This window comes from Eubalaena glacialis, chromosome 8 (assembly GCF_028564815.1).
Source record: "Eubalaena glacialis isolate mEubGla1 chromosome 8, mEubGla1.1.hap2.+ XY, whole genome shotgun sequence".
Classification (NCBI taxonomy): Eukaryota; Metazoa; Chordata; class Mammalia; order Artiodactyla; family Balaenidae; genus Eubalaena; species Eubalaena glacialis.
The window spans coordinates 126,425,176-126,452,930 of record NC_083723.1 but is presented as its reverse complement, the minus strand read 5'-3'; the positions used below and the strand labels follow the sequence as shown (position 1 = coordinate 126,452,930).

At 56.0% G+C, this 27,755-nt stretch overlaps 1 protein-coding gene across 1 annotated transcript in view; it reads right to left on the bottom strand.

Annotated features, from left to right (window-relative positions):
* Nucleotides 1-1,997: 1,997 nt before the first annotated feature.
* DPP6 (dipeptidyl peptidase like 6) overlaps nucleotides 1,998-27,755 on the bottom strand; it is a 792,296-nt gene continuing 766,538 nt past the window's right edge. Inside the window, exons 18-26 of the mRNA XM_061198976.1 lie at nucleotides 26,522-26,620; nucleotides 21,737-21,806; nucleotides 19,142-19,336; nucleotides 10,832-10,886; nucleotides 6,969-7,080; nucleotides 5,228-5,286; nucleotides 4,383-4,455; nucleotides 4,214-4,287; nucleotides 1,998-2,269 (exon numbers count right to left, since the gene is read on the bottom strand). Coding sequence (XP_061054959.1) covers nucleotides 2,123-2,269; nucleotides 4,214-4,287; nucleotides 4,383-4,455; nucleotides 5,228-5,286; nucleotides 6,969-7,080; nucleotides 10,832-10,886; nucleotides 19,142-19,336; nucleotides 21,737-21,806; nucleotides 26,522-26,620 — 884 coding nt within the window. The 3' untranslated portion in view covers nucleotides 1,998-2,122. The remainder of the gene's footprint in view (nucleotides 2,270-4,213; nucleotides 4,288-4,382; nucleotides 4,456-5,227; nucleotides 5,287-6,968; nucleotides 7,081-10,831; nucleotides 10,887-19,141; nucleotides 19,337-21,736; nucleotides 21,807-26,521; nucleotides 26,621-27,755) is intronic.

Here is a 27,755-nt window from a genome sequence, read left to right as displayed (position 1 = left end):
GACTTACTGAATTAACAACAACAAAAGTGAGTGAATTTCCAACAGAGGCAGGTTTTTCTGAAGTTTTCTAGCAGGCAATGCAGTGGCCTCAACTGACAGCCAATTTTACTCTCAGTGTTAGGGAATACCTCTATGGCTTCACCCTGAAACTTTTAAGACGAAACTCAAATTCTCTTTTCTGGTTGATTTGGGACTTTGATGTGTTTGACTGGTCCTGTTCTTCCTACCATCAAGTCGCTGCTACCACAGATGCAGGTTTTATGTGCGGCACACAGGCCCTTGAGGACGCATCAATGAGTACTTGAAAGACTTCTTGAACATCTGTACACTTTCTAAGGTGAGATGGTGGAGGACAAGCAAGAAAAGAGCTATCCAAGTGGTAAAATAATGTTTTATTCCACGGATGAACAAACACTACCATGCCACATCCTCACTCCCTCCTGCCAGATCTTGTGGCCAGAGCTGGCTTCCCTTTTCAGACTGAGTTGGCTTTGCAGTCGGTCGAGCCCATTGAAATAGCAAAAGCATGGCCATGTAGCGCTCAGAGTGGTCCTGCTTGTCGGCACATTCATCCTTTTCCCAAACGGTGACGCATCCCCTGAAAAAAAATCCTGTGACGGAGATCTTCCAATCGAACTAAGTACAAGTGACATTCAAAGCTCGTGTAGATGAAACCCAAACCCCCAAACACCAAAAGGGACATGGACGTATCTTCTCTGCTGATAAGAATGTCAGGGAGCACCCCTTCCCAGGGGGACCGGGAGCTGGAGAAATCCGAACGGACACTCAGGTTGTCAACAAGCTCCAGAGGAGATGACGGTCGTCAACGTATTTCCAACAAGCACTTGTAGAGAGAGCAGCTCAGCCAGGCTGTGGGCATGCAGGCAAAACAAGACGAAAACCGGGCGGAGGGCAGGGGACGCGGTGCGACGCCTGACCGCATTCCCGTCTTTATATACAACAAAGTGAAATATACACGGGCTGCTGGCTGTGCACCTGGTCAGAGGATGTCTTACAAGGCTAGGGACATCGACGACACTGCTTGCGTGCGGCAGGGAGGGACAGAGCCACCCCAGGGCGGGGGTCGCACCGACGCGGGCCTCACTTGCCTCCAGGGTTCCTGTCACCCCAGCACACGTGACAGACCTGGAGGTGGAGTCAACACTTTGTTCATGTTTTTTAACCAAACATCACCTGAAAAAACTTGACGGCTTATCAGGGAGGAAAAGGATGGGCCTAAGGGCACAGGGAGATGGACAATGCGAATCTAAGCCAGATCCTAATGCGGCTTGGTGGGAGACAGGTTTTCTTTATGACTTTTTTTAGTGAACAGTTACTGAATGTTTTGTTCCCTCTCAGTGTTCTGAAATGTCTCCACAAAGTCTAAAGATGACGTTGAGGAGAGAGCAGTTAGTTACTTCCGATCTGTTTCTTTATCCAAACAAGTGCAAAGCCTACATACTGACTGAACGAAACAAAGCAAAACAAAGCAAAAAAAAAAAAAAAAAGAAAGGCACAGCAAAGCAACCCCATGACCAGAGACAGTGTCAGGTAAAAACCATAGAAAAATACGAATTAATTCCATAAGGTTAACCATTAGCGTAGCTACAGTAACACTTCGTACAGCCCCTTAAAATGCAGAATCTCCTAATTACAGAAAGGAGGAAGCCAATCTATGAACAAGTACTGGGAAAATAATTGTGCTCTAGTTGGTCCATGGCGCGGTGACGTCAGACGGGGTGTGATGCTCTGGAGTGGAAGCGGTGCCCGAGCGGAGGCCGGGTCTAAACGCTACCGCTCGCGAGCTCGAATTCCAGGGCCAGCTTCTGCACTGCCATCCATCCTTTGCTTTGTTCCTCGGGGAGGGGTCGCGGGGAGGTACCCGTCACGCTGGGGTGGCGATGGTTGCAGGCTCCGTGGAAGCCCTTGTGAGCGACGATGCATCTCCACCCGGGAAGGAGCTTGTTTCTGGGGCAAAACTGCCTTCAGGACCAGAAACACGCATGCTGGGAAGGCGGCGCTTCCCGCCCCCAGCCCAGGCCCCCGAGGGAGAGCGAGGCGGGGCTCCCCGCTCGGTGCCACCGTCCCAGGAAGCGCCAGGCTGTGCTTCGGGCTGGCGCGGTCAGTCCTCCTCCTCGTCCTCTTTTGCTGCGTCTGTCGGGAGTTTGTCCTGGATCCGGAAGCACTCCACGAAGAAGCTGATGAGGGCTCGGTACAGGTGCTGTTGCAGGGGGGCGCTGCTGAAGTAGTGGCTCTCGTCCGGGTATATCTGCAAGAGACGCGTGAGGAGTTACCCCCGTGGCCGCCCTCCGCGTGGGCTGGCGCGCCGGTGAGACTCCGAGCCCCACAGCCCGGGCTCCGCGCAGCCGGACTCTCAGCCTGGAGGGCATTTCAGGGCTGCTTCTCCTCGCGGCTTTGCCAGGTGGAGGGTGCCCTCGGCAAATCAGGGACGGAATCAGAAAACACATCGTTTAACAGACTCTGAGTGCCTCGCTCGCTCCGCGTGTTTGAATTTGCAACAGAGATCCAGGCTCGGGGACCACAGAGGCAGCGAGTGGCCCAGGCCTCCAGGCATCAGGACTCCCAAAGAAATGGGAAGAATTCTGTGCTGCCTCTGTAACCTTGGTGAGTGTGGGGAAACCCTCGCTCCCACGGGCACCTGCGTCTGACTCACCGTGTGCCCTGCACAGGGGGCTTTCCTGGACCCCGGCGTCGAAAGCAGATGACCTCATCATAAAATCTAGCTCATTGAGCTATGTGAGAGTTAAATGATGGAATACCTCTGAAATGCTTAGAATGAGGCCTGGGACATAGGCAGGGCTGAAAAGACGGCAGCTAATCATTCCGTCCCCAAATGTAATGACTCCGAGTATCCAGGGGCACTGCACCACTTCCACACGAAGGGCCGGTCCCAGCAGGGATTCAAAGCCAAGTCTAACTGGCCCCAAAGCCCGTGTTCTCTCCATGACACCAGGCTGCTTCCTACACTTTGAACCCTGTCTTCCTCTTATGTCTTCAGGTGATGACACTCACCTCTATTTTCGTATTTATGAAGGTGGTCACTGAGCTATTATATGTACCTCAAACATCAAATAGTACAGAGGGTTACAGAGCGGAAGTACGTCTCCTCCTACCCGGGTCCTGGTCGCCTGGAGCCCTCACCTGGAGTTGTCACCTTTACAAGCTCATCGAGTATCTGAGACACTCGCCGCGCCTGCACGGTGTCCAGTGGGACCTGGGGTGGGTATCGCCCAGCACTTTGCTGACTTCGCTTGGCCTGTATCTGGGGAGTGGTCCACACCAGCAGGCAGAGCTCTGCCATCGGACCTGCCGCAGCTGCATCGCGTGCATACGACGTACTCAGCGTCGTACTGTGACCTGAGCGTTCTCAGAAGGAACTCCAGTGTCACGTGAACTAAGCCCCTCCCTCCGCATTCATCAGCACGCAAGCCGGCCTCCCTCCCTGCGGGAAGCGCTCCCCAACCGGCCAGCACACACTGGCCCTGTACCAGACAGCCACGCAGCAAAGCCAGGGCTGGGAGACAGAGGCAGGCAGCGCTGCCTTGCTCCGAGGGACGGGGCCCTGGTTGAGGAAGTCTCCCGTTTATCCTGGACCTGAGAAGACCACTGGGGTCACACCTGTCTCACCAAGTGAACCAGAGGGCGGGAAGGAGATGGAAGAAGTTTCCAGAAGCAGCATCGTGCATCGCTGGAAAGCACCTACACTAGAGCCAGTGGGTCAGCACTTGATGCCAGTGAGGTCAAGGCTGTGAGTCGGGCTCTTGGGAAGGACAGTGCTAACTACTGCTGCACCACCGAAGGTTCTGGAGCATCCAGCCAGTATTTAGCAGATGTGTGCTCTCCGGGGGAAGGCTAGTGAAGCCAAGGCTGCGCTCATCGGTGTGGGACGGCAGCCCCCTCTTCAGCGAGCATGGGGGTGTGGCTGCTGCCCCGCCTTTGCTCATCAGCCGGGGAGGGAGCTGGGGGCAGTGGTGGAGCCTAAAGGGGCTTAAACACAGCCTGAGTGCAGAACCGAGCCGCCATCAATCGGCAGAAAAAGAAAGCACTGCCCATCTGTCTGATCTGATGTGTCCCCGAGCATCTCCGATGGCCGAGACAGAGGAGTGTTTGCAGTCATGGGTGGCCGGGTACCACTCAGCTCCTCCTCCGTGAAAAGGCATGTGTAAGGCAGGGCAGGCGTGCAGCACTGTACCTGTAAGCTGTAATTCGCCTTCCCCTTAATGAGCTGCGTGATGAGTTCTGCGGTGTGCTGGAAATGGATTTTTTCTGTTTAAAGAAAAAAAGAGGAAAGTGTCAGAACCCGTAACACCACGGAGGGCGACGCTTTCGCCGAGGCGCCGTGGTCAGCGTTGGGGGCTCACCGTCGGCGGTCGCGTGGATGATCAGGAGCTGCTGCCCTTCCAGCGTGGACACCCGGTGCGCCACCTTGGACATCTGCACGTGGGCGAGAGGGGGGTCAGCGCCCACCGCGGGGAGTAGGGGATGAGCCCAGGAACCCTGACTGGGAGGGTGAGGGCCGTGCAGTGTGGCAGGCACAGTTCCTGGAAGCCCTGTGGAAGCTCTCAGGGGCCTGGGCTTTCCCAGCCTCAACCCCTTTTAAGGAGGAAGGGGAAAGGAGAAGGTCTAGGAAGCAGGGAGAAAGGGTCTCCTCCCCCTGCAGGTGGCCTGGGGCCTTCATTCAACTGACGCCACTGGGAGGTGACGCCCTGGCCAGACCGTCCCGTCGTCCGTGCCTGGGCTTCAGCTCTGAAGCCGCAGCCCGGCCGGCAGCAGACCTCTGGCCTCCTCAGGGCCAGTGAGGAGATGCGTGCGTGATGTCCACACTCGGCCGACTGACGGTGAGGACCAGGAGGTGGTGTCAGAGGAGCTTCCTGCTCCCCCATCAAGGGCTTCTCCTCCCGGGGCAGCAGCCGCCTCGGGGCAGGGCGCCAGCGGCCATCCACACCCGAGCCTACCGACCCTGGGACGGACTCCTCCACCCTAAGCCTTCCCCACCTGCCGCCTTGTCCCTCCGGTTCCAGGATGGGCAACCAGACCGTCACCCCGGTGAATGACGCGGGAGGGAGAGAACACAGGCCGCGGGAGTTAAGAGGGGGCGGGGCCTGGGGGGGGGGGAGGGAGGGAGCGGTTCGGAGAAGAGGCTGGCCCGCATCATCGTCGCCGGGTTCCTCGTTTTTGCCAAGTGGTGGCTCTGCCCCAAACACACCTCATACGCTCTGTTGTCAAGTCCGTGGAGGCCCAAGTACCTCTCGGAAAATGCAGACGCTGCGCAGAAGCAGAGGAGAGCGTTAGCCCTTGGCCTCGGGGCCCCGTTGGGCTCCGGGGGCCGCCCTGGGGACGGGGCTGGGGGCCGGGGCCGGACTCCCTTCCATCTGCCCGGGGAACGTCTGCTTCTGAAGAAGCACCTCAACCTCGTGGGTCTTTACGGGGTTGCTCAGCCGGCGCCACAGAGACATTTAGACCTGCCACTGTTGGTGGTGGGATTGCAGCACGACGTAAACCGAATTGATCTGATCCCGAAATGAACAGGATTCACACCCCGCCACTACTTCATTTCAACGCCCAGAAGGGGGAACAGATACGAAGAGCAAATTTCCATCAGGGTTCCCTTATTTTCAGATAGTGTCAGCTGCCTCCGCTCTGCCTGCCCCCTGGCTCAGGTCCAGGGTCTCGTGAGGACCCAGGCCGCCCCGTCAGGAAGCCTGGGAGCCCAGGGCACCGAGCTCCTTCTACAGGTGCAGGGAACCCTTAGTTAAGTCCAGGAGACCACGTGGGCTCTCCGCTGTCCCAGGCACAGTGACACATCAAGGCGTGGGGCTGGGCGCATTTGTGTGCACTCAACTCAGGCAGATTTGAAATAGCTTGATTAAAAACCCCGGGAAAGTCTCACTGAATTTGAAAAATAGAGAATATGTTACACGGATTCCCATGGGACAATAATTTTAAATTATTAAAATTTGGAATTAGGGGAGTTCCTGTATGATTTTGAGTTGGAATGTGCATTGAGCCCTTGCAAAAATCAGCACATCTGCGGTGAGCCTTGCGGCTGCCAGAGCCGGTGAGCTGCAGACGCGCCGGTGCCCCTGGACGGCTCCGCGGGGTCCACGGGTGCCGAGCTGGGGCGCGGGAGGGTGCGGCCACGGAGCGATGCTGGTTCCTCTGGCCCGAAGGGACCTCAGGTCCCCAGCAGGGCTCCGCACACCAGCGACCAGGAGCCCCCGGATTCCCCGTCAGCCTGGCTCGGTGCCGGCAGTTGGGGCCGAGACTCCCTGCCGCCCTGACCCGAATGGGGCTCCCAGAGCCCCCAGAGAGGGCCTCGCCGACATTTAAAAACAGGGTGACGTCACAAAGCCCTTCACGTTCAGAGAAAAGAGGCTGGCTGACCGGAGGGAGGACCCCCAGCAGTGCCCACAGAGCCACGTCCGTGCAGCTGCAGGCGGGGTCTGCCCGCCACACCGGGAGTCCGGCCGCAGAAAGGAGCTGGCCGGTGCCGGGGAGGAGGCGGGCGGAGGGCGGGCCAGAGCCACCCAGGCCCCTGGGCAGCAGCTCCCCCAGCCCCTCACCCGCCCCCAGACACCCCGCGCCGGACAGAGAGCCAGCGCAGGGCCCCCGCCGCACTCGGGGTCAGAGAGGAGAGGAGGGGCGGGGGTGGCCCGGAGTCCCCTCCCCTTGTGCTCGCGCCGCCCCCATCACCGCAAGCACAGCAGAGGCGCTGGGCGCGTTCTGGCTCCCGGTCTCGTGCGTCGGGAACGCGACCGAGGGGCGGCGGTGGGTTGACCACGTTCCGAGCAAGTGGCGTGCACCCCTCTCCCCCCTCCCCCAGGCCCTGTCTGTGAGGTTCCACCGCGGGCCTCGCCACCCGGCGGGTTATCGGACTGGGTGCCGAGGGGGGAGGCCTGGGGGCGGGGGCTGGGTGGGACCAGCGCCCGTCCGGTCGGGGCCCCTACCGTAGAGCTTGAAGTCTGTTATCGGGGAGAGCGCAGAGCCACACGTGAAAACCGGGCCTTGATTCTCGCCCTTCGCTGGCAGGATGTAAGCGCTCAGGTACCCACCGTAATCCTGGGAACGAGCGGAAGGCAGAGAGAGGGGCAGGAGCAAAGTCAATAACTCACCCATGAAAACAGCTTCAGACAAAGAGGTCAGTGGCTCAAGCAACCACTGTCACGTAGTTTGTTTTTTTAAAAAAATTTAACATTGAAAAATTATAAGGGAGGTAAAAAGATGAAAGCAAACGCCTTTCCAGCTCAATATAACGTGAGGCAAGTATCCCCCTCCTGGGCCTCGTGTTCGAGTGACACGAGGATGAAACGCGGCGGGGACTGTGGAGGGTGACTGGGGACCAGAGTGCGGCGTGTAGCGTGGGACGACTGTCAAGCGTTCTGACGCAGCGTTCCCTGCTGCCTCTCCCTTGCCTACAGGCAGAGCCAGCCCGTTTTCTGTGGTTCTGAGGGCGGGCCCACGAGGAGCCAATCTCCAAGGGCTCCAGCACTGGTCGCCATGATGCTCAGCTCAGGGGTCTACCCAGGACAGATGTCCGCACGTGTCGTGTACGTGGGTCAGGCCTTCCTTTCCTGTACTGCCCTTATTTGGGGCTGACATGAAAGACCCCAATTTCAACGTGAGCCTTCCAGAGAGAGTAAAGCATTACACCATATCTGCCGTGGGTGCTGGCTGGTCCAGATGCGCCTGTTTCCTGCAAGACCCAAAGGGAAGGGGGCACAGATGTGATGTCTTGCAGAGCAAAGGTGGGCGGGGAGAGGAGCGAAGGCCCAGAGAAGCAGGGTGTGGCACGGGGACTGTCAAAGGTGTGGGCGTGTGTGAGTGCGTGTGTGCTGAGGTGAGAGGGTGGCGTGTGTAGAACCCACATACCTGATGGAGACTGTCTGTCATGTCCATGCCATGCCAAACTCACTGTAGGATTAACTGTTTTTGATCAATATATTTAAGTTTGTTATATTATAATAGTGCTCCTTCAGTAGAACAGGAATATCTTAATGACAATAAGAGTCTTTTTGGTTTCTGGCAAATAATATTCATGGTCGATGGAATCTCCAAGCCTTACCAGTCATTCTGCAGTTTGTTTTTTAAAATGTGTTGACTGACAACATCAAATGCTGGTGAGGATGCAGAGCAACAGGAACTCTCATCCATTGCTGGTGGGAATGCAACATGGTACAAACTCTATGGAGACAGTTTGGTGGTTTCCTACAAAACTAAACATCCCCTCACCATATGATCCCGTGACTGCACTCCTTGGTATTTACTCTAAGAAGCTGAAAACTTATATCCACACAAAAACCTGCACATGGATGACCATAGCAGCTTTGTTCGTAATTGTCGAAACTAGGAAGCAACCAAGATGCCCTTCAGTAGGCGAGTGGATGAACTGTGGGGCATCCAGGCGGTGGATTATCTGGTGCTGAAAAGAGATGAGCTATGACGCTATGGGAAGATCTGGAGGAACCTTAAATGCTAAGTGAGAGAAGCCATCTGGGAAGGCTCCACACTGTGTGATTCTGTCTCTGTGACACTCCGGAAAAGGCACAGCCCTGGAGAAGGTAAAAAGAGGAGTAGCTGCTGGGGGAGGGGACAGAGGGGTGAAGAGTGGAGCTCAGAGGATCTTCAGGGCAGAGAGACTGCTCTGTGCGACCCCATAATGATGGAGACACGCCATCACACATCTGTCCAAACCCACAGAAGGTACAACCTCAAGAGGGATCCCTGATGTAAACTCTGGGTTCTGGGTGATGATGATGTGTCAGTGCAGGTTTGTCAACCGTTAACAAAGGTACCAAATGGTGGGGTTTGATAGTGGGGGAGCCTGTGCATGCTGGCGGGAGCAGGGGGAATTCTCTCAAGCGTGCTGTGAACCTGAAACTGCCGAATGCCCGTCAGCTAAAGGAATCGATGGCTTATTGCCTCGGAGGGGATGCAATCACAGAGTCCACGACCCTGTATCTGAGGCGCCATTCAAAGAGGCGGGGACCCATCAGGCAGAGTGGATAAGGGCGGCGACCAGCAAAGAGTACCACACACATCCTCGGCCTGTCTCAGGGACGGGCTGCGGGCCGCGTTCTGAAGGGCGTGTGGGCCCCCGTCCACACAGCACACAACGCCCCGGCAGCTGAACCTCCCACTTGTCCAGAAAGCCTCTTCACCGCTCCCTGACTCCTGCGTCTGCGTCCACAGGGACCTTTGAAAGGTCCAGGCGCTGGGGCCATGTTCAGGTGCCCACGTGGCAAGCAGCCAGAGGAGGGAGGCCAAGCTCCCAGGAGCAGAGGGCATGTTTGGGGAAGAGCCGAGACTGGACAGAGGCCGACCTGGGCCCTGCCCTGAGCCGTGGTCAGTCTGTGGGGCAGTAACGTTCCCATGGGGACGCGAGGTAAGAGCTGACGCCCCAAGTTACGCTGTAAGTGATCCAACTGGCTCTGAGCCTCGCAGGCTGGGAGTGGCCTCCGCCAGCACAGAATGAGCCCTCGGACTCGGCGTCCAGGCTCTGATCCGTCCCCTGGGCCCTCCCTTTGCTGCTGCACCTCCCGTGCGGGTGTGGGATACACAGCACGCGTGCTGGGACCTCCACAGGGCAACGCCTCGTCTCAGATGCACATGGCTCCCTCGAAACCCTGGGCTCAGAGGTGATGACATAACAGGTATCTCTCCGGTTACCTGTTCAAACCTCCACCTGCCATGGGGTCACTGCAAGGCCCCTCTGCAGGGCCTGTTCTCTCAGAGGGAAGACGGGTTTCTGTCAATCTCTCTGTTCTCCTGCCTTGAGACCAAGAGCCCGCAGGTCCAGGCCACCTAGCAATGGGGGAGGGGGCCAGGGCGATAGGAGGTGGTCCTCCAGGGACCCAACTCCCAGCCACAGCCCCACCACACCCGGCTACGGCCCTCGGACGTGGGCCACCCCTGGAAGCGTCTCTGGTTTGACAGCTCAGGGCACGAACCTCCCCACCCCTCCCTACCACGTAAGTGAACCTGCTAAATCAACGTGGCTGCTGCACAGAAAGACATACAGGAATAGACTCCTGCCTCCCCTTCTTTCCTGGGGTACCACCCCGAGAACCACGGCAGGCTCGTCTGAAAAGTAATTAGCAGCCTCACAGAGCGCTCCCACAAGGATCTGGCTTCTTTTTCTCTTTCCTTCCAGACAGTGTGAAAAAAACATTGATACATGAGCTGCTCAGATGAGGGCTCCCTGTGCTGGAATCACTGAACATCTTGAGTTATTTGTAGTGAGGTGGATGGACCTAGAGTCTGTCATACAGAGTGAAGTAAGTCAGAAAGAGAAAAACAAATACCGTATGCTAACACATATATATGGAATCTTAAAAAAAAAAATGGTTCTGAAGAACCTAGGGGCAGGACAGGAATAAAGACGCAGCCGTACAGAATGGACCTGAGGACACGGGGAGGGGTAAGGGTAAGCTGGGACGAAGTGAGAGAGTGGCATGGACACGTATACACTACCAAATGTAAAATAGCTAGTGGGAAGCCACCGCATAGCACAGGGAGATCAGCTCGGTGCTTTGTGACCACCTAGAGGGGTGGGATAGGGAGGGTGGGAGGGAGATGCAAGAGGGAGGGGATATGGGGATATATGTATATGTATAGCTGATTCACTTTGTTATACAGCAGAAACTAACACATCATTGTAAAGCAATTATACTCCAATAAAGATGCTAAAAAAAAAAAAAAGGCTCGCAGGCGGCCAGAGCAGAGATGTTCCCAGTGAATCAGGGTCAGGCCTGGGGGTGGTGCGGGTCAGGGCCTGAGCAGGGGGTGTGCAAACAGGGGCCAGCAACCTCACCTTCCCAAACACGGCCACGCGCGTCTTGTCAATGTACTGCTCCTTCAGCATCACCCTGCAAGGTCAAGGAGACGGGGGAGTTAGTGCACGTCACGGCTGAGTCGTGCAACCTTGGGGTCTAGAGCCATGTTTTCCAACCATTTCAAGGATGAAAACCCCTACTTTAATCAAAGGAAATATTGGAATTCTAATATCATTGGTCATTGCTTTTACTTTTTTAGTGCGCCGTATGCCCACACGCAAAGCTCAAAGCGCCCCTGCCGTCACTGTGGGGCGGCCAAGCGAGTAAAGCTTGCTGGTTGAGAACCGGGAACGCGAAGCAGCAGAGGCTGTTCTGGAGACTCGCAGGCCCGCCTGGGTCCCCGTCTCCCTCACTTGGACCACGTGACTCCCAGCCACCAGGCTCTGGGAGGGTCCTCCGGGATCAGCAGGGAGAAAAGGCTCTCCGGGTGCTAGTCGGCTTCGAGTCAGGGCACTGGGTCCCCCTTCACCTGCAGAGTCCTCTGTCCCCAACTCCTGGGAGGGGTCCCTGTCTTGGACCTGTTTGGTGGCAGAATCGCTCCTGCCTTGAGCCTCCTGCCAGAGCCCTGCCTTGGATGCCACCAGCTCGGCGCCCAGGCTGGCGCTGCCCGGTCCTGCCTTGTCCCTGCCCGCATCTCACTGCTCTCCCCGTGGCCCCTTGTTTTCCCCCCAAAGTGGCTGGAATCTTTCCGGGTTCTGGACCCTCACTCGGCAGCAGGAGTCCTGCCACCTGCTGGCCAGTAACTGGCTTCTTTCTGAGTCTTCCTGCTGCCTCTCTCCATCTGTCACCACCGCGAAGCCTCCTTCCCCCAGCTTCCTGTCACCCCAGTCTGGGTATTGCCCGGTGATTATTTTCTTGCGTCTGCTGTCTGGAGCCACCCCATCCCCTCTGATCGCCCTTCTCAGCCTGGGGGACTGTAATAAACCTCCGGGTCCTGGGCCCTGAGAGTGCCCTATCCTTCTCCAGCCAACTCTCCAAGGACGCCCATGTCCTGGGACCCGGCCTGCCCTTCATGGTTGGAGCAGCGCTTCTATTATGATGTTGGAAGCAAACGGACCCCGTTCCTGTGGGTGGGAGGGGCGAGAGGGAGGGCCCAGCGTGGAGCAGCAATTGTCCTGACTTCTCACAATGATACAAATTCAGGTGACTTTTGTACTTTTATTACAGTCGGCCCTCCGTATCCACAGGTTCCACACCCATAGATCCAACCAACTGCGTACTGAAAATATTGAAAAAAAAATACAGAAAATTCCAAACAGCAAAACTTGAATTTGCCACACCTTGGTTAACTATTTACGCAGCATTTCCATTGTACTTACAACTGTCTACATAGCATTTACACGTAGGGGGCATTATAAGGGATTGAGAGATGTGTGTATCTTAAGTACCCAGGAGGATGTGTGATGGTTATGTGCATATGCTCCACCGTTTTACAGAAGGGGCTTGGGCATCCGAGGACTGTGGTACCCACGTGGGTTCTGGAACCGGTCCCCAAGGATAATGAGGGCCAACTGTGTATTACTGTTTAATATAACGAGTTTCCCCAGAGTATTTGTGGAAAATTGATGATTCATGCATGTTCATTCTGTGGATTGATCTGTTTGATTCCATTTCAGAATACTAGTGAGAACAAGAAAACTGGCCCTACTACCTTCCCCTCCTCCTCGTCCTCCTCCCCCCACCCCTCTTCCCCATCCATCCCTTGAGCGTGTGTCATCTGTAAGCCTCAGTGCCAAGTCTTAGGGACAAAGGCTAATTCACAGGCCTTATTGTCAGAAGCTTCCACTCTCAGAGTCAGGGTATCTTGTGTCCAATTCCTGCTCAGCTACTAAGGGGCTGTGGGACCTTCAGACATGTCACTGAAACTTTCTGGGGAGAAAGAGAACAGGCTCCAGACGCTGGGACACCAGGCTCAGTGCAGGGTGAGGTGCAGGATTGCAACAAGCAAGCCAACTGCGAGTCTGCATCCTACATGGGCCTCCCTCGGCCTCTCCCAGATGCAGGTACTCGGGAATGGGATGCCCAGGCTGGAGAAGCTGACCGCCCCTGGAGAGGATACACACCATATCAAGGGGTGTGGGTCTCTCCAATGAAGAGCTGGATGCCCTCCACCACCCTCGGTAAAGCCCACCTGCCAACAGCTCACAATCTGCACACAGAACTGGCACCCCGGTTAGTACCTCTCTTATGAATGAAGAGGCAGCCAGGTTTCATCAGAAATGTAAAGAATCTTCCAGATGAGAGAGTCCAAACCAAAACCCAAACAACAACAACAACAACAAAAAAACCCAGAAAAATTCAGGAATCCAGAGGGAACAGAGATAATTCAGTGAACAGAAGAAAATCGTCCTAATATATCTAGAAAGACAAAAAATATTGAACCAATCAGACAAGAATAATATGCTCTTGGATGAAGAGAGAAGGCTAGGGAATTTGAAGTGTCATGCCTGAAAATAAACATTCAACAGAAAGGCTGGAATATAGGAGAGAAAAGGTATGATGAAAATAAACCGGAAGCACCAAAACAGTACAATAAAAGTTCCAGAAAGAAACAACAGAGAAAAGAGAAATTATCAACACATTATAGTAAAAACTTTCCAAGACTGAAGAACAATTATTCCCCAGATTGAAAAGTCCCACACCAATGGCTGAAATTTCAGGATACCAAGATTAAAGACGTCCTTCTTCTGAAAAGGAGAAAGCAGCAGGCCATCTACAAGGATCAGCAAATAGAATGACAGCGTTTTTCTCACCAGCAACACGTGGTGGACGATTCCAGGGCCTTCTAGATAGAAATTATTTTCTTTGTAGATTTTATATCTAGATAAACAATAATTTCAAATGTGGGAATAGAATAAAGACATTTTGAGATGCTTTCTAGATATATGAAGGAAAAAGTAAATAAAAAGGGAGACATATATCTGTTGCTCTTTGGCCCATGACCCAGGGTGTGTGCAAAGGACCCAACACAGGAAAGTTGTGAAAAGGGCCTCAAAAGTGACCCTATAGACACATGGTCCACGTGGACCAGAAGGAAGGGGACTCCAGCGCAAGAAAAGAACGTTGGCGCTGACAGAGTACCAGTACGTGTGAGCCTCTGGGAAGAATACTAACAGGAGCCCGAGCGGCACGCAGGAACAACTGGGAGTATTGTGAGCAGGTACCAATACATAGAAAGTTACCCAGATGAAAGACAAAGCAACACTTCAGGAAACATTAAGTGATGTAAAGGAAAGCAGGGCACGAAGAGACCCCCGGGGTCTGAGGTCAGCACCACTTACGCAGTGAGCCTGCGCCTCAGACTGTTGATCTAACCAGGCAGTTGGTGTTAACAGTTCTGGGAAGATGCTGGTACAGAGCAGCTAAATCCTCACCTGCGACAACAGGAAGTCCTGTGATGAGAAATCGCGACGTGATGACACCTGCGCTCAGAAGAGCGGAGATGGATGCTTGATGAAGGGGATGATGCGGCTGAGGGTGGTTGTCTCCGGGAAGCAGGGCTGGTGGGGGGGTTGGGTGAAGGGCAAGGGAATTTGTGTGGATCATTTAAGCCTTTGTTATGGGTTGAATTCTGCAAAATATGTTGAATTTCTAATCCCCCGAACCTCGGTATGGGACCATATTTGTCAACAGGGTCCACTGCAGATGTAATTAGTAAGTTAAGATGAGGTCACACTAGAGTCACTCGTGTCCTTTTAAGAGGAGAAGAGACACAGAGACCCAGGGAGGACACGGCCACTCGAAGATGCAGGATTGGAGGGACGTGTCTACAAGCCAAGGATTGCCAGCAACCACCGGGAGCTGGAAGAGGCGAGGAAGGGTCCTCCCCTGCAGGTGTTAGAGAGAGTGCAGCACTGCCCACACCTTGATTTTGGCATTCCAGCCCTAGGAAACTAACACAACACTTTAATACTTTTGCTTTTTAAAAACATTGTGCAGGTATCACAGGATAGCCTGGCAGACTTCAAGTCACGTCTGCCAGGCTTAGGAGTTGGAGGGGTGTGCAGGCGCACACACACACACACACACACACACTCACACACAGCCTAGGTTGACCTTCAAAGCACGGCAGGCATGCCTACACACATGGAACCATTGAATACGTTTCTCCAAGTTTCTGAATTCTCTTCTCATGACCCAAATCCCTGATACACAGACGTGCGTCTGGGAATGTCTGGTGAAATGGTCAACCTGGCCCCATGAGGATTCTGCCCCATGGCCTGAGGTCCAGACCACAATTGCTGGGATCGTGTAGCAGTCTGCGGAGACCATGGAGCGTGGAGTGAGCCACGTGAACCTCAAAGGGCACGGGGCCGGGGTCTCAGGCGCCATGCCAAATCATAAAATATATCGGATTTTTATTCTCAGCCCTACTTCCACATTCGCAGGCAGCCTCTGGTCTCCGGCAACCCCTTCATTTAATTACCTGGCGATTCACTTCCTGATCTAAAAACCACAGGCCTTGGTAATGATCCTCATTTGTAAAGTACTCAGGAGTCTCCCAAGGAAAATAGTTTTTTCCAATGTCAAATATTGTTATTATCGTGTTGCTGTATTTCCACTCATCAGCCGGGCAGTTCCGGCGTGACGGTTGTCTCCTGGTGAGCAGAGGAGCCCTGAGGCGGAGGAGCCCGATGCGGGCGTGGGGGGTTCTAGCACTGGGATGCTCTGCGGCGCAGCGAGACCCCGGCGTCCCTCTCGATGGAGCAGCCGCTGAGCTCTGCCCCACGCCAGGGTTCGCAGAGGCCCCGAGTGAGGACGGGGGAGGCTCCAGCCTCCAGAAGCGCGTCTGGGGGAGGTGGGCTGACACCCTGCAGCAGTGCTCGCACCTTCCAACCTTCCACGGGTCCACACCGTCTCAAGCTGTCCCCGCCAGTGACCGGCACGGGGTCCTCCGAGGCCCGCCTCAGCTTGGCAGAGACGCTCAAAGCCCAGCTGCCACGGGAAGCCCGCTCTCTGTGTCCCGTCCTTTCCTGTGTCAGAGCCCCTGCAGTCTGACGGCTCTGCCCCTGCTGCGCTCTGGGCCCCGCATCCTGCACAAACACACCTTCTGCACGTCTAAGTGTGTGTTGGCACCACTTCCTGGGGACCCACGCTGACGCAGGTGTCACGGACCACACAGCTGCTCTCAGCACCTTCAGAGTCAGGGAGCCTCACAGCCAGAGACTTGATGGGGCAACAAGGTGGGGCCAGCGGGAGGAATGTGGTCAGCACATTTGTCCTGCCCTCTGTGGGGGGCAGCAGAGCGTCGTGAGGGACACAGAACTCACCGCCCAGCTCCACGTCCATCTCCGTATCTATTCACTTACAGATCTCGCTGACCCTGTTGCAGAAATGCTTCCTCCATGGCACGGTGCTGCCCCTGCCCGGCCTCAGCCCCAGCGTACCCCCCATCGATCCCCTGGATCTTCCTAACCCTGCCCATGCCTTTGAAGACATGCACGTTATTTCTCTCTCCTTAAATCACCCCATTTGAACGTTTCCTGCCAGGACTCTGACCCGTAAAACCCGCTACACCGCTACCAGCATCACGGTTCTGAAAAATAAAGGTGGCCTTGTCACCTCCTTGCTAAACTCCCCTGAGGGACCTCTGCTGCTAGGAGGGCAGGCGGCGGCTCCGGAAGATGGTGTGGGAAGGTCTCAGCCCACCCCACGTCTCCAGGCGTCCCCTGGCCCCAGCGCGGCCCACACTGGGCTTACAGGGGACCCTGGACCTCATGTGCCTTTGTGTTACCAGGACCGTTGCTCACAGCATTTTGTCTGTGTGGACTGCACACTCGCACTCCCGTGGGCAAATCCCCACTACCCTTTGAGGTGAGGTCTTGGCAGAAAGCCACCTCCTCCTAGAAGCCCCTCCAGGCAGGGCTGTGCTCCTCCGCTCCCAGACCACCCGTTCGCATGGCCCTCGGCCTGGGAGGGACATGCTTGGCAGCTGTGGTCGGGGGAGACCCCCTGGGCTCCAGGACTTCCTCCAGGTGATGGAGGAAGTTGGGACAACTGCCCGGGGGTGGGGAGCTTTGGGGAGCTAGGGTTGGGGGCTGGTCTCAAGGTCTCTTAAACTGAACAGACTGGGCCAGTTCTTTCTAATGAAAATACAGACCCAGATCCTAGATAAAGCTTCATAGAGTTTTCCATGGCTTGAGACACTTGGGCATTAGCTTCCGGAGAAGGTCTGCATGGCTGCTGACGGCTGTAAGGCTTGCGATGGTTTGTGTTCCTGTTCCTGGAAGCCTCAGTGGCTTAAGAGCTGACATTATTTACCGTTGTTCTGGAACAGGTTCTGCCCTGTTTTTGAACAGATGGCCGATCAATCCCTTATTTTTAGAAACACCGTGAGTGTGAAACAGCCTGTGCCCTCTCGTCCCCTGCTCAGAGTGGGGCGGCCACACCAGCCAGGCTGGCAGGATGTCTGAAGGACGCCACGTCCTACCCCAGGGCCTCGGGGGGCCCGCGAGGACTCCGGGCTTCCTGGGAGGAGTCAGAGCAGGGCGGCAGTTGGGGAAGGACGAAAAGAGGGGGGCTCCGAGGGAGGGGGCTCTGCGGTCATCCTTGTCCCACGCCCCTCCCGAGCCTGACCTGGGCCCACGTGCTTCTCCAGAGGGCTCCCTGTGGCCCATGTGCCGCTGCTGCCTCTCCTTCCCCGGCTGTGCTGTCACCACCCTTCCTTCCTCCGCCCGGGGTGGGGGACCGGTCCCCAGCCCACCGGGTCTCGGGGGGGTTGCCCCCACTGCCGCTGGGTGATGCTTCTGGGTTCTGGAGTTGGCAGGGAGACAGAAGGAGAGGTTTGTTGGGTGCCCCTGGGGAGGCTCCTCCCTTCCTTCCTGGAGGTTTCTGGAAGTGGTTCAACCTGCTGGCGGTGCTCTGGCAGCTGTCCTGGGAGCGTGAGAAGAAGAGGCTCAGCACAAGGCCATGTGCTTGGCTGGGCGAAGAGAGGAGAGAGCCGGGCCTTCAGGGGCACCGTCGGGTCCCTGAGCAACCAAGCTGAGGCCTGACGTCCCCCTGGACTTCCAGCGCCAATACAGTGTCGTGTTTTTAAAGCACGTTTAACATTGGGTGTGTGTGTGCGCGTGTGTCTGTGCTGTTGTTAACTTCCAGGCAAAAGCATCCTGACGGGCGCACCTTCCCAGACTCTTGGGTCCTCAGCCATCTCTCCCACCCCTGTTCTCTGCCTGTAGCACATGCTGGTCTGATCGCGTCGCCTCTCTTCACCAGCTCACGACTCCCTTGAGGAGAGTGGGCCATTCGTTCATGCACTCATGGTTTCATTCACTTAGAAATTATTTACTGAGTACACACCACGTGCCATCAATCTTTTTAAAAAGAGAGAAAATGTTCTGAAAAGTCAGTAAAGTGAAATCTTTTAAACCTGCAGAGCACACAGTCATGATGACAGATGGGATGCAATGTCCAGCTTTCTTACAGCCCTTCAGTCAACACTTATTCATCTGGGCGCCGTATGCCGCCCTTTCCAGATGCCCAGCGTCCAACATCACGCACCCCGATTCACAATGAGGATGACAATCGTGTGACATGCCCTTCTTGTCCCTCCGAGCACCGGAGTCTGTGGGTCTGGCTGCATCTCCCGGGTGAAGTCACGTTTGGCCCTACTGTCCGCTGTGCCGTAAAACTGAAAACTCTGTTTCTACAGATGCGCCTGCAGGCCAGTTAGTCGGGCACAGGTTCTTGATGTCTCTTATTCCGGGGCAACAATAAAATTCAATCAATAACTTTGAGCATCGGTCCCCTGCACTAAGCCCCTTTCTGTTGTCGGTGACACTCTATCAGTCCTGCTGCCTCGGTGACAGGGATGTGAAGAAACCAAGGGACAAAACGTGCCCGTCAGCGGGGCTGAGCGGGGGTTCTGACGTGCCGCCTGGAAGTGCAGGGGGTCCTTCCGCAGGAATGCGGTGACCCGCTGCGTGGCTCCAACCCCACTCAGTCCTCGCTCTCTCGTGCCCCCAGCCCGGCTCTCCCCCCGTGATCAGCGGCCAAGGTCTACAACCACAGCACGCCCACGTCATGGTCTCTGCACCTGGTTTCAATCAGCAAAACGGACAGGCCACCGAGCTATGTGATAACGAGGATACAAGTCTTTGGGAGAAGATTACTGGCAGGAATTCACTGCGGAATTGCCCGAAGACACTTGTAAGTACGAGCAAATCGCAGGTGAAATGTGTGTTGACAAGAAACACGCGTCTGGAGAGGACCACGGTGCAGCCCAGGTAGGAGCTGTGGCCGCCCCGCTCCCCACCTCCCCCCGTTCCAGCGGTGCCTCCGGGGGTCCTCACCTCACAGCCTCCAGCTGGTCCTTCTCCTCCAGGGAGCCCAGCCTCCGCTTCACCTCGTGCAGCAGCTTGGTCCCTTGGAAGCCGCTGCCGCGGCCGTCGCACTTGACCACCACGGCCCCGTGGCTGCTCACCATCACCGTCTCCCAGCTCACCTCAAACTTCTCGGCCACGCTCTGGCTCCCCGGGGCGCCATCCCTGGAAAGACAGGCCAGGCCTTGGCACGTGTCTTGCAGCAGCGGCTGGTCCAGCCGACATCAGGTCCCATGATGCTCCCCTATGGGCTGGCTGTGCCCTCCCCGGAGGGCGCCCGCGACCCCGGCCCCACGCCCGGCTCCACACCTCTGCACACCCGGAGGGCGATGGGGAAACTGAGCTCCCAGGGCCACCCCGAGTACAAGGCCACCGAGGGGCATGTTCTCCGGGAGAGGAACTTGGAAAAGTCCTTCCACGTCCCCCCTTGGTTTGCCTCCCCACACGGCCTGACTCGGCCTGCGCTTCCTGGGTTCAGTTTCCCAGGCTGCCGCCTTGGTCCCCATCACGTGTTGCTCCTTCTGGCGGCACCTGGTTTGAAGGAATCCCCTCCTTTCGGGTTCGCCCCGGAGCAGAGCCTGTGGCTGACCTGGACAGCCTTTCTGTCCGCGTCTCCGCGGGGCAGCCTGTGCACCGCCCCCCGCAGAGTATCGCCCAAGCACTTAGCTGGGTGGGGTGTGGGTTCCCTTGTTCTCGTGGCTTCCCTGTTTCCTGCCTGGGGACATGACCGTGTGAGCTCAAGTCACCCACGGCGCGTGTTCTCACCCGGGAATCGGCCAGAGCTGCCGACGGGCCTTGCAAATGGGGACACGGCTGTGGAGCGTTCACTAGCAGTAACGGGGGTGGGGAAGCGTCTAAGTGACTTTCCTTCTGGAGGGGACAGGGTAAGCAGGAGGGACGGCCAGCGCCAGGCCCAGGGCCCTCAGAAACGGCCACAGACGCACCACCCCTTCTGAGGCTGGCCGCCCCTCCAGGGAGGCCACAGCTACTGCACCACTGTCATCCCGGCCTTCTGCCGGAACAGGAGCGCGGGCAAGGGGTGTGTGTATGTGTGTACTGGTGTGTGGTGTGTGTGCATGTGCTGTGTATACTCGTGTGTTGTATGTGCTGTGTATACTGGTGTGTCGTGTGTGTGTATATGTGTGAGTGTGAGAGTGTATATGTGTGTGTGTATGTGTGTGTATATGTGTGAGTGTGTGTATGTCTGTGTATATGAGTGTGTGTATGTGTGTGTATATGTGAGTGTGAGTATATGTGTATATGTGAGTGTGAGAGTGTGTGTGAGTGTATGTGAGTGTGAGAGTGTGTATATGTGTGTGTGAGAGTATGTGTGTATGTGTATATGTGTGTGTATGTGTGACTGTGAGAGTGTATGTGTGTATATGTGTGAGTGTGAGAGTGTATATGTGTGTATGTGTATATGAGTGTGTGTGTATATGTGTGAGTGTGTGTGTGTATGTGTGTGTGAGTGTGACAGTGTGTATGTGTGTATATATGTGTGAGTGTGAGAGTGTGTGTGTGTGTATATGAGTGTGTGTGTATATGTGAGAGTGTGTGTGTGTGTATGTGTGTGTGTGTGAGTGTGACAGTGTATGTGTGTATATATGTGTGAGTGTGAGAGTGTGTGTATGTGTGTGTGTGTGAGTGTGACAGTGTGTATGTGTGTATATATGTGTGACTGTGAGAGTGTGTGTATGTGTGTGAGAGTGTGTGTGTGTGTGTGTGTGCGTGCGTGGTCGCTGGCAGAGTCCAGACAGTGAGGACAGCGGGTTAGTGACAAGCTGCAGCAGCACAGTGGGTCGCGGCCAGGCGTCCTCACAATGCAGCCTTCGTCCCTGAGGGCTGGGCCCCAGGCCGGGCGCCAGGCAAGAAGCACAGGGTTAGTCAGGCTCTGGGTGGGTGATTTCACTGTGGTCCCTCAAGAGCCCCAGTGCAGGCCTCTGCTCTCCCCTGGACCCTTTCACATGAATATGGGGCTGCGTCCCCAGAGGCCCCGAGGCTCAGTGTCTCCTCTGTCCCATGGCCACTCACGCACCCGCGCGAGCGGGAGCCCTAATCAGGACCCAGCACCGTCAGAGGTGCTTAGAAAGCTCTTAAGTCATTCTCGACATCTGAACCAGAGGCTTGCTAATTAGCACAAGGCAGATCTGAAATCATCCTGTGGGCGAATGCCTGGTGTTCGAGGCCGCCTGGTGACACTGGAGGAGCCGCTGGCCCCAGCAAGACCCTGCCAGGCCCGCCTCTGTTTCTGGGGGCCCCGGGGCTCGGGGTGACCTCAGGTGCATCCATCTGCCCTGCATGGTGAGGTTGGGCTCCCCATCAGCTTTCCTGCTGTCCCTGGGGCCGCTGACCGGCCACCGAAGCACGACCCCCGGAATGTGACTCAAGTCCTGCACTCACTGTCGCAAATCCCCCGAAATCGACTGGGGCCCCACTTTCCTTTGATGTCTGGGGGTCAGTGGTTGTTACAGGAAGAACGTGCTAAATTGTTTCCAGTGTTTAGATTGCAACGGATATCAGGCTCCCGCTTACCACCTTCTTGAGTTTTCATCCTGGGATACTTACACCACCAGGAGCAAGGGGTAGTGAGCGGTGTCGGTGAAGGTCGCTGGCTTGAGGACCTGAATGGGCAAGTCTAGGCAGAAACAGAACACAGGGCAGCACGTTAGGGGCCAGGAAGGGAGGGGCGGGATGGGCGCTGGCTGGGTGTGCCCGCCCTGGGGTGTGCTCCCGGGGGCCTGGGAGACGGGCACCCTGGAGGGTTAAGGCCGGTCCTCCACAGACAGGGGGACTCCGGCTCACTTTGGACTTGGGGAAAGCACCCAACCTCTTTGAGGCTTAGTTTCTCCATCTGAAGCTTGACTGCAATCTTGCAAACAGGAAAGTGTTGAAAAGCAGAAAAGCCTGGACCACTGTGAGCGCTTGCTGACAGCAAAATTCCAGGCGGGGGGGGCGGGGAGGGGAAAGAACCCCAAGGGCAGCGTGCACCTCTCTGCTGGGCAGCACTGCCCCAACAAGTAGTTAAGTGTGGACAGGCGGAGACTGAGGGCGGGGTGGGGTGAGGCAGGGGGCAGCGGCCCTGAGGGAGAGGCTAGAGCTGTGGGGAGCCTCCGTGCAAAGCTAGGGGCTGTGTGGGCCTCCCCGTTTGCAGGCTGGAACTGGGCAGGTCTGGCTGCCCGCGGAGCCAGCGGGAGGGAGCTGGTGCAGCCGTGGGTCCTGCAGCCAAGGTCCTTTGGATCTGGTCCTTGGCAACCAGGATCCAGTCTGGGAGGGAGGGGGCCGTTTCCCTCACTGCTTTCTCTGTTCTTCCACAAACAAACCTTCCTGCCCAAGTTAGAAATTGTTTATTGATGTTAACTACAGCCCAGATGAGCAATTAAATTGGAATTAGTGGCTTTTTCAGTACAATTACTGTAGATACACCCCAGGCTGGGGGTAGGCTTAGCAGCCTGCTCTGACCAGGGTCTCATTACTGATTCTGGCTGAATGTTAATGGCTTGCAAATTAGATCAATGGCCCAGGGACCCTGGACTTTATCACTGAAATATCCATAAAACATGGTCTGGGCTGCTTTCTGCCACTGATAAGCCCATGGGCAGGCTTTGGCCACAAGCAGCTGATTACATTCAGAGAGTGTTCCTGGAGTTGGAATGCTTCTCTAAGGAAAGCCTTAGCCTCCAGTAGCATTAAATGAAAAACAAAGCATAACAAAATAAAAACAGGTCCGTAGGGCGACATCGTTCAGATGTCCTGGGACCCCAAGGGGCGATGAGCAAACGCCAGCCCTGCACACAGCTGTTCCTGCTCTCCTCGCTTCTACGTCCCCGTTTACCCGCAAGTAAAACCTCACCCTGGAAAGAAACCTCATGTGCAAGGGGGGCCGGGAGTTGGCTATTTGTTTCTAAAGACCCTTCTCTGCATTTTTGGAGGAGGGGATGGCAGGCACCCCTTACTGCTCTGGGGTTTGGGAAACATTGTGTGCAGAGTGGATGGAGGAGGGCCCTGGGCTAGAGCTGAGAAAGGATCCTGCGAAGGAATATGATCTGGCCTCCAAGGCTGTGGTAGGAAGTGACAGATGGGAGAAAACTTGCTGATGGGGGACAGGGGTGGGCAGGAAGCTGAGGTCTGACCGTGGAGGTTGACTGGCCTTACAGGGCGTGACCCGTGCCGTCACGCAGGCCTGTGCACGAGCCCTGGCTGTACTGGAAGCTCTGCTGTCATAATAAGCCCCACGTTTTCATTTTGCTCGGGCCCTGCACGTTACAGGGCCTGCCTGAGGTCTGCAGATAGAGACGAGGGTAGAGGGGGTGGGGCCAGACCTGTGGAGGTTGCTTGCTCACTCATCCACCCTCCTATCCTTCCATCCGTCCTTCCCTGCATCCCTCCATCCCTCCCTGCATCCCTCCATCCATCCAACCATCCTTCCCTGCATCCCTCCCTCCATCCATCCAACCATCCTTCCCTGCATCCCTCCATCCATCCTTCCCTGCATCCCTCCATCCCTCCATCCTCCCCTGCATCCCTCCATCCATCCAACCATCCTTCCCTGCATCCCTCCCTCCATCCATCCAACCATCCTTCCCTGCATCCCTCCATCCATCCTTCCCCGCATCCCTGCACCCCTCCATCCATCCATCCATCCTTCCCTGCATCCCTGCATCCCTCCATCCATCCCTCCATCCATCCTTCCCTGCATCCCTCCATCCACTATCAATCTGAAGTCATCTTGTTTTCTTGCCTCTGGTTCTTCCTTATTAATAAAAGGAAAGCACGAAGATAAATATCCAGTTAATTTGAGGGCTCTCATGAACTTGGATCTGTCCTGAGTGACTGGACTCCAGGTTCTGCATGGCAGTTTGGATCAGTCACTGATGCCATCCCCGTGGGCAGCCCAGACATTCCTTTGACCCATTTCCTGGCAGTACGAAGTCTCAGCGATGGGGCTGTCTGTACAAGACACCCCGTATGGTCAGAGTCGCTCTCTTTACAGAAAGCAGCCCGGCAGGGAAGAGGCGGGGACTTGAGATGAACAGGTCAGGAGCCGCGTCTCCAGTGCACACGCCCCAGGGCAGCAGAGGTTCTGCTTCCTGCCTGTGGGTAGCAGCTTCAGGCTTGTCTGACTCGGGGTTGCCCGTTTCTGTCCCAGTGAAACAGCTCACGGGCTCCTGTGCTGGGTTCCCCGGGTCTCCCCACTCTTCCTTATCGTGTTAGGGCCGCGACTCCTGCAGGTCTCCTGAGCCCACTTTCGGCCTGGACTTGCATCCTTCCTGCCCCTCATTTCTGTCTGTGGCTTCCCCAAGCCCTGAAGATGGGCATCTGTGGGCGGCCCAGTTCCTCTGTCTCCCTCTTTCTGACTGACAGCTCCTCTCCGGCTCAGGACTGGACGGGCTTGAACCCAGCCACCTGGGGCTGTGCCCCCTGGCCACGCAGAACTGCCCTCGGTTCCAGAGCCGAGTGCATCCTGTGGGACCTGCGTGCGTCTCAGGGACGTTGAGAGAAACCCAGACCCGGAGAGGCGGTGGGGATGGCCCTGGCCTGCGGGCAGCGATGTCCCCGCCGGGCATGACTGCAGGGTCCACTCATGCTTCTCCTAAGTCTATCTCTTCTCCCGCCTCAGGCCCTTCCTTCTTGTTTAGTCCATCAGCCCCTCATCAGAGTGCACACAGGCCATTGTAAGAGAAAGCCTCTGCACCCGTGGGCCCAGGGGAGAGGGGTTGAAACACATCCTATTTTCCGACTTTTCTGACTGTCGCAGGTGAATCTCTCTCCCCACCTGTATCTCTAGCGATGTTTAGAAAGGTTCCGATATAGTGTGATTCTGCGTGGCCCAACGATAGGAGAAGGATTAAGGTGCTGGAGGGTGAGGGCCCCCGTGTCGGCTGCCACCTGGGACAACCTCGCGGCTGGAATTCCACCAGCCTCCCGAACCACCCACGACCGACCACGCTGACGCTTCTCCCTCCTTCTCCCCTCTTCTCCGCCAACCAAAAGCGACTCCAGGAACCCCTTCAAGTCCCACCTTGCTGGGAACCTTCACGGGACCCCAGTCCATTCTCACGCTCTCCCCTGAGCTCCTGGGCCATTCCTTTCTGCTCTGAAGGACGCAGCTTTACGGAATGCTCTGTCTGGGTGGGTTTGATTTTGTTCCACAAGCTGAGCCTTGGTTCCTGCCCTTAGGGGCTCACGGTCTGTCAGGTGGCTGGGTCCAATCTAACAAGGGGTGCTGAGTGATACTCCAGGGCCCACCAGCCCTAGTGACAAGCCGCTGTCCCACTGAAGGGAAAGGGCAGACAAGGAGCTTCCAGACATGGGCTGGGGCGGCAGACACAGGCTCGGGCTACCACCCGCCCCCCACCCTAGGCTTGCAGTTCAGGCATCACTAGTCAATCTCCGCACTCTTTTCCATTGATCCCTGGCGACCTTCTAAGTTAGCTCAGGAGATGAAGTCTATTCACCAACCTCAGAGACGATGGGCAGTGGTACCTGAATGGATGACTCAAAGACGACTTCAAGGTTTGAAATCTAAGTTATCTGAAACCAGTCAACACAACCGGAGGGTGTCACCCTCAAAAGGAGGCGAGCGTGGAGGGGGACACAGTGCTGGGGGAAGGACGGTGAGATGAGTTTGGAGCATTGTGCATTTGAGGTTCCCAAGGGCAGACGCCCGGTGGCGGTGAAGCTCCGGGCTGGGCTGACGGGGGACTGTCTGCAGAGGTGAGGAGGCCAGGAGAACCCTGCTTCCCTCCAGGAGATGCAAGTCCCATTCCAGCCACTGCTCTGGGGTCCTCGGGGCCTAGGGGTGCCTGCTGCAGAGCAAGTGCTCGTAAAAGCTTATTGAATGACTGAACGGACAGTTCAAGAGGAAGGACCCAGGCCAAGGCAGAGCGCTGGACGGTCTCGGGCTGCACCGACCACCAATCCCTCATGCTGTGTTTCTCCAGCTTCCAGGACGCCCCTCAGCCCACGAGCAACATTTAGAGGTAAGATGGTGAAGCAGTAACAACATCAATGGCACAGAAAGGGAGTTTCCAGGGGGAGACCTTTCCTGGATGGTATCATGACCTGTTCTGCCACAACAAGGAGGGAGCTTCCGTCTGGGGTCTTGTCTAAACTGTCAGCCTCTGGAGGACAGAAATCACGTGCTCCTGTCTTTTCGTGTGTCACAGAGTGCGCATCCTGGCTGTGGGCGCGGTCAGCTCAGCGTGAACTTCCCCCGGCCCCGGTCCCCCTCGCTGGTGAGGATGCAGTTCCAGCCCGTGCTCCCCCGCAACCCCCACCCGGCAATCATGGTCAGGCTGTTTCAGAGCACATGCTGGTTTTCCCGTTCAAAGGAGAAAACGTAGCACTTACTGTAATCGTCAATCTCGATTTTCCTGTATTCGACTTTAGGCATCTGCCGGTCGTTTACGGCTTTCTGTACGTGTTCGTTTGTTTCTAGGTCAAAAATTTCTGAAAGAGAGAAAAAAATGACACACTCAGATTCAGTAACCGCTTCTTGACGCCGTGAGTCTTCACGCGCCTCTTGTCACTAGCTCCTACGTCAGAGGAGAGGGCCACTGGTTCCACGGCTGGAACCAGAGCTGCACACATTAGACCGTGTGCTCAGGTCCCAGCGCGAGGGGAGAGTCTAGCTCAGGGCAGGGGCTCCAGGCAGACGGCAGGTTCCTCCACTGTGTCCAGCGCCCCTGCCCCCCGGTGATTCTCACTCTCCACGGCGTTTCTCCCTCTCCCTCACACACATGTTGCTTAAGTGTGCTTGGTCTCAAGACTGCTGGTTTTGGGTGACCGACATCGTGCCTGTCAGGACAAGCGGTTTTACAAATGTAGTGACCTCGATAACACTATAGAAAGGAGAGTAGAAGCTGGAATGTGACCGTTATTACGTTTTCCAGGAAAAGCGGTTGGACTCGGGTTTCTTGCCTTAGTCACAGGGGGTCTGGCTTTGGGGACCTTGATCTGGACGGTCACTTGAGCTGGCAGTGAAGCCACATGAGCCGCAGTGCAGGGGGACTGGCCCATCTCCCCTGGAGTCTGAGAGGCGGCTCCACCCTGACCCGCACCGTAGACATACCAGCTCCGTGACCCTTAGGTTGTAACAGCTCAAAAGGTCCTGGGTGTGACCCTCTACCCCCATCAGCCCTCTTCACTGATCCCTGCGGAAGTGGCCTTTCTGTTACGTGTCAAACTTCCTCCATCTGACACATAACAGAACCCACCCCACTTCTTTTCTCCCTTCTCACCTCAATCCTTCCTGGGGACAACTTGTGGTTCATTTGAAAGGAAGTTTTATCTTTAAGGGGCTCGACCTTTGGCTCGACAAGTCACTTTGAAACATTTGTGAACATTTTAAAGAATAAGCTAATCTCACAAGCATCCTCCGTGATAACTGCCTTTGAGGACAGCGGGCCCTGCACGGGCATCCGCTCCACACAGGCTGGGCAGGTGAGTCATCGCTCATGACCAGGACCTCCAGCAATGAGTGTCTTATCTGTGGAGCCATGAGGATGGCCTCTGAGCAGGACCAGCAAACTTCTACGGGGGCAGAGGCAACTGAGAGTTCCCAGGGCTGGTGACAAGCAAATAA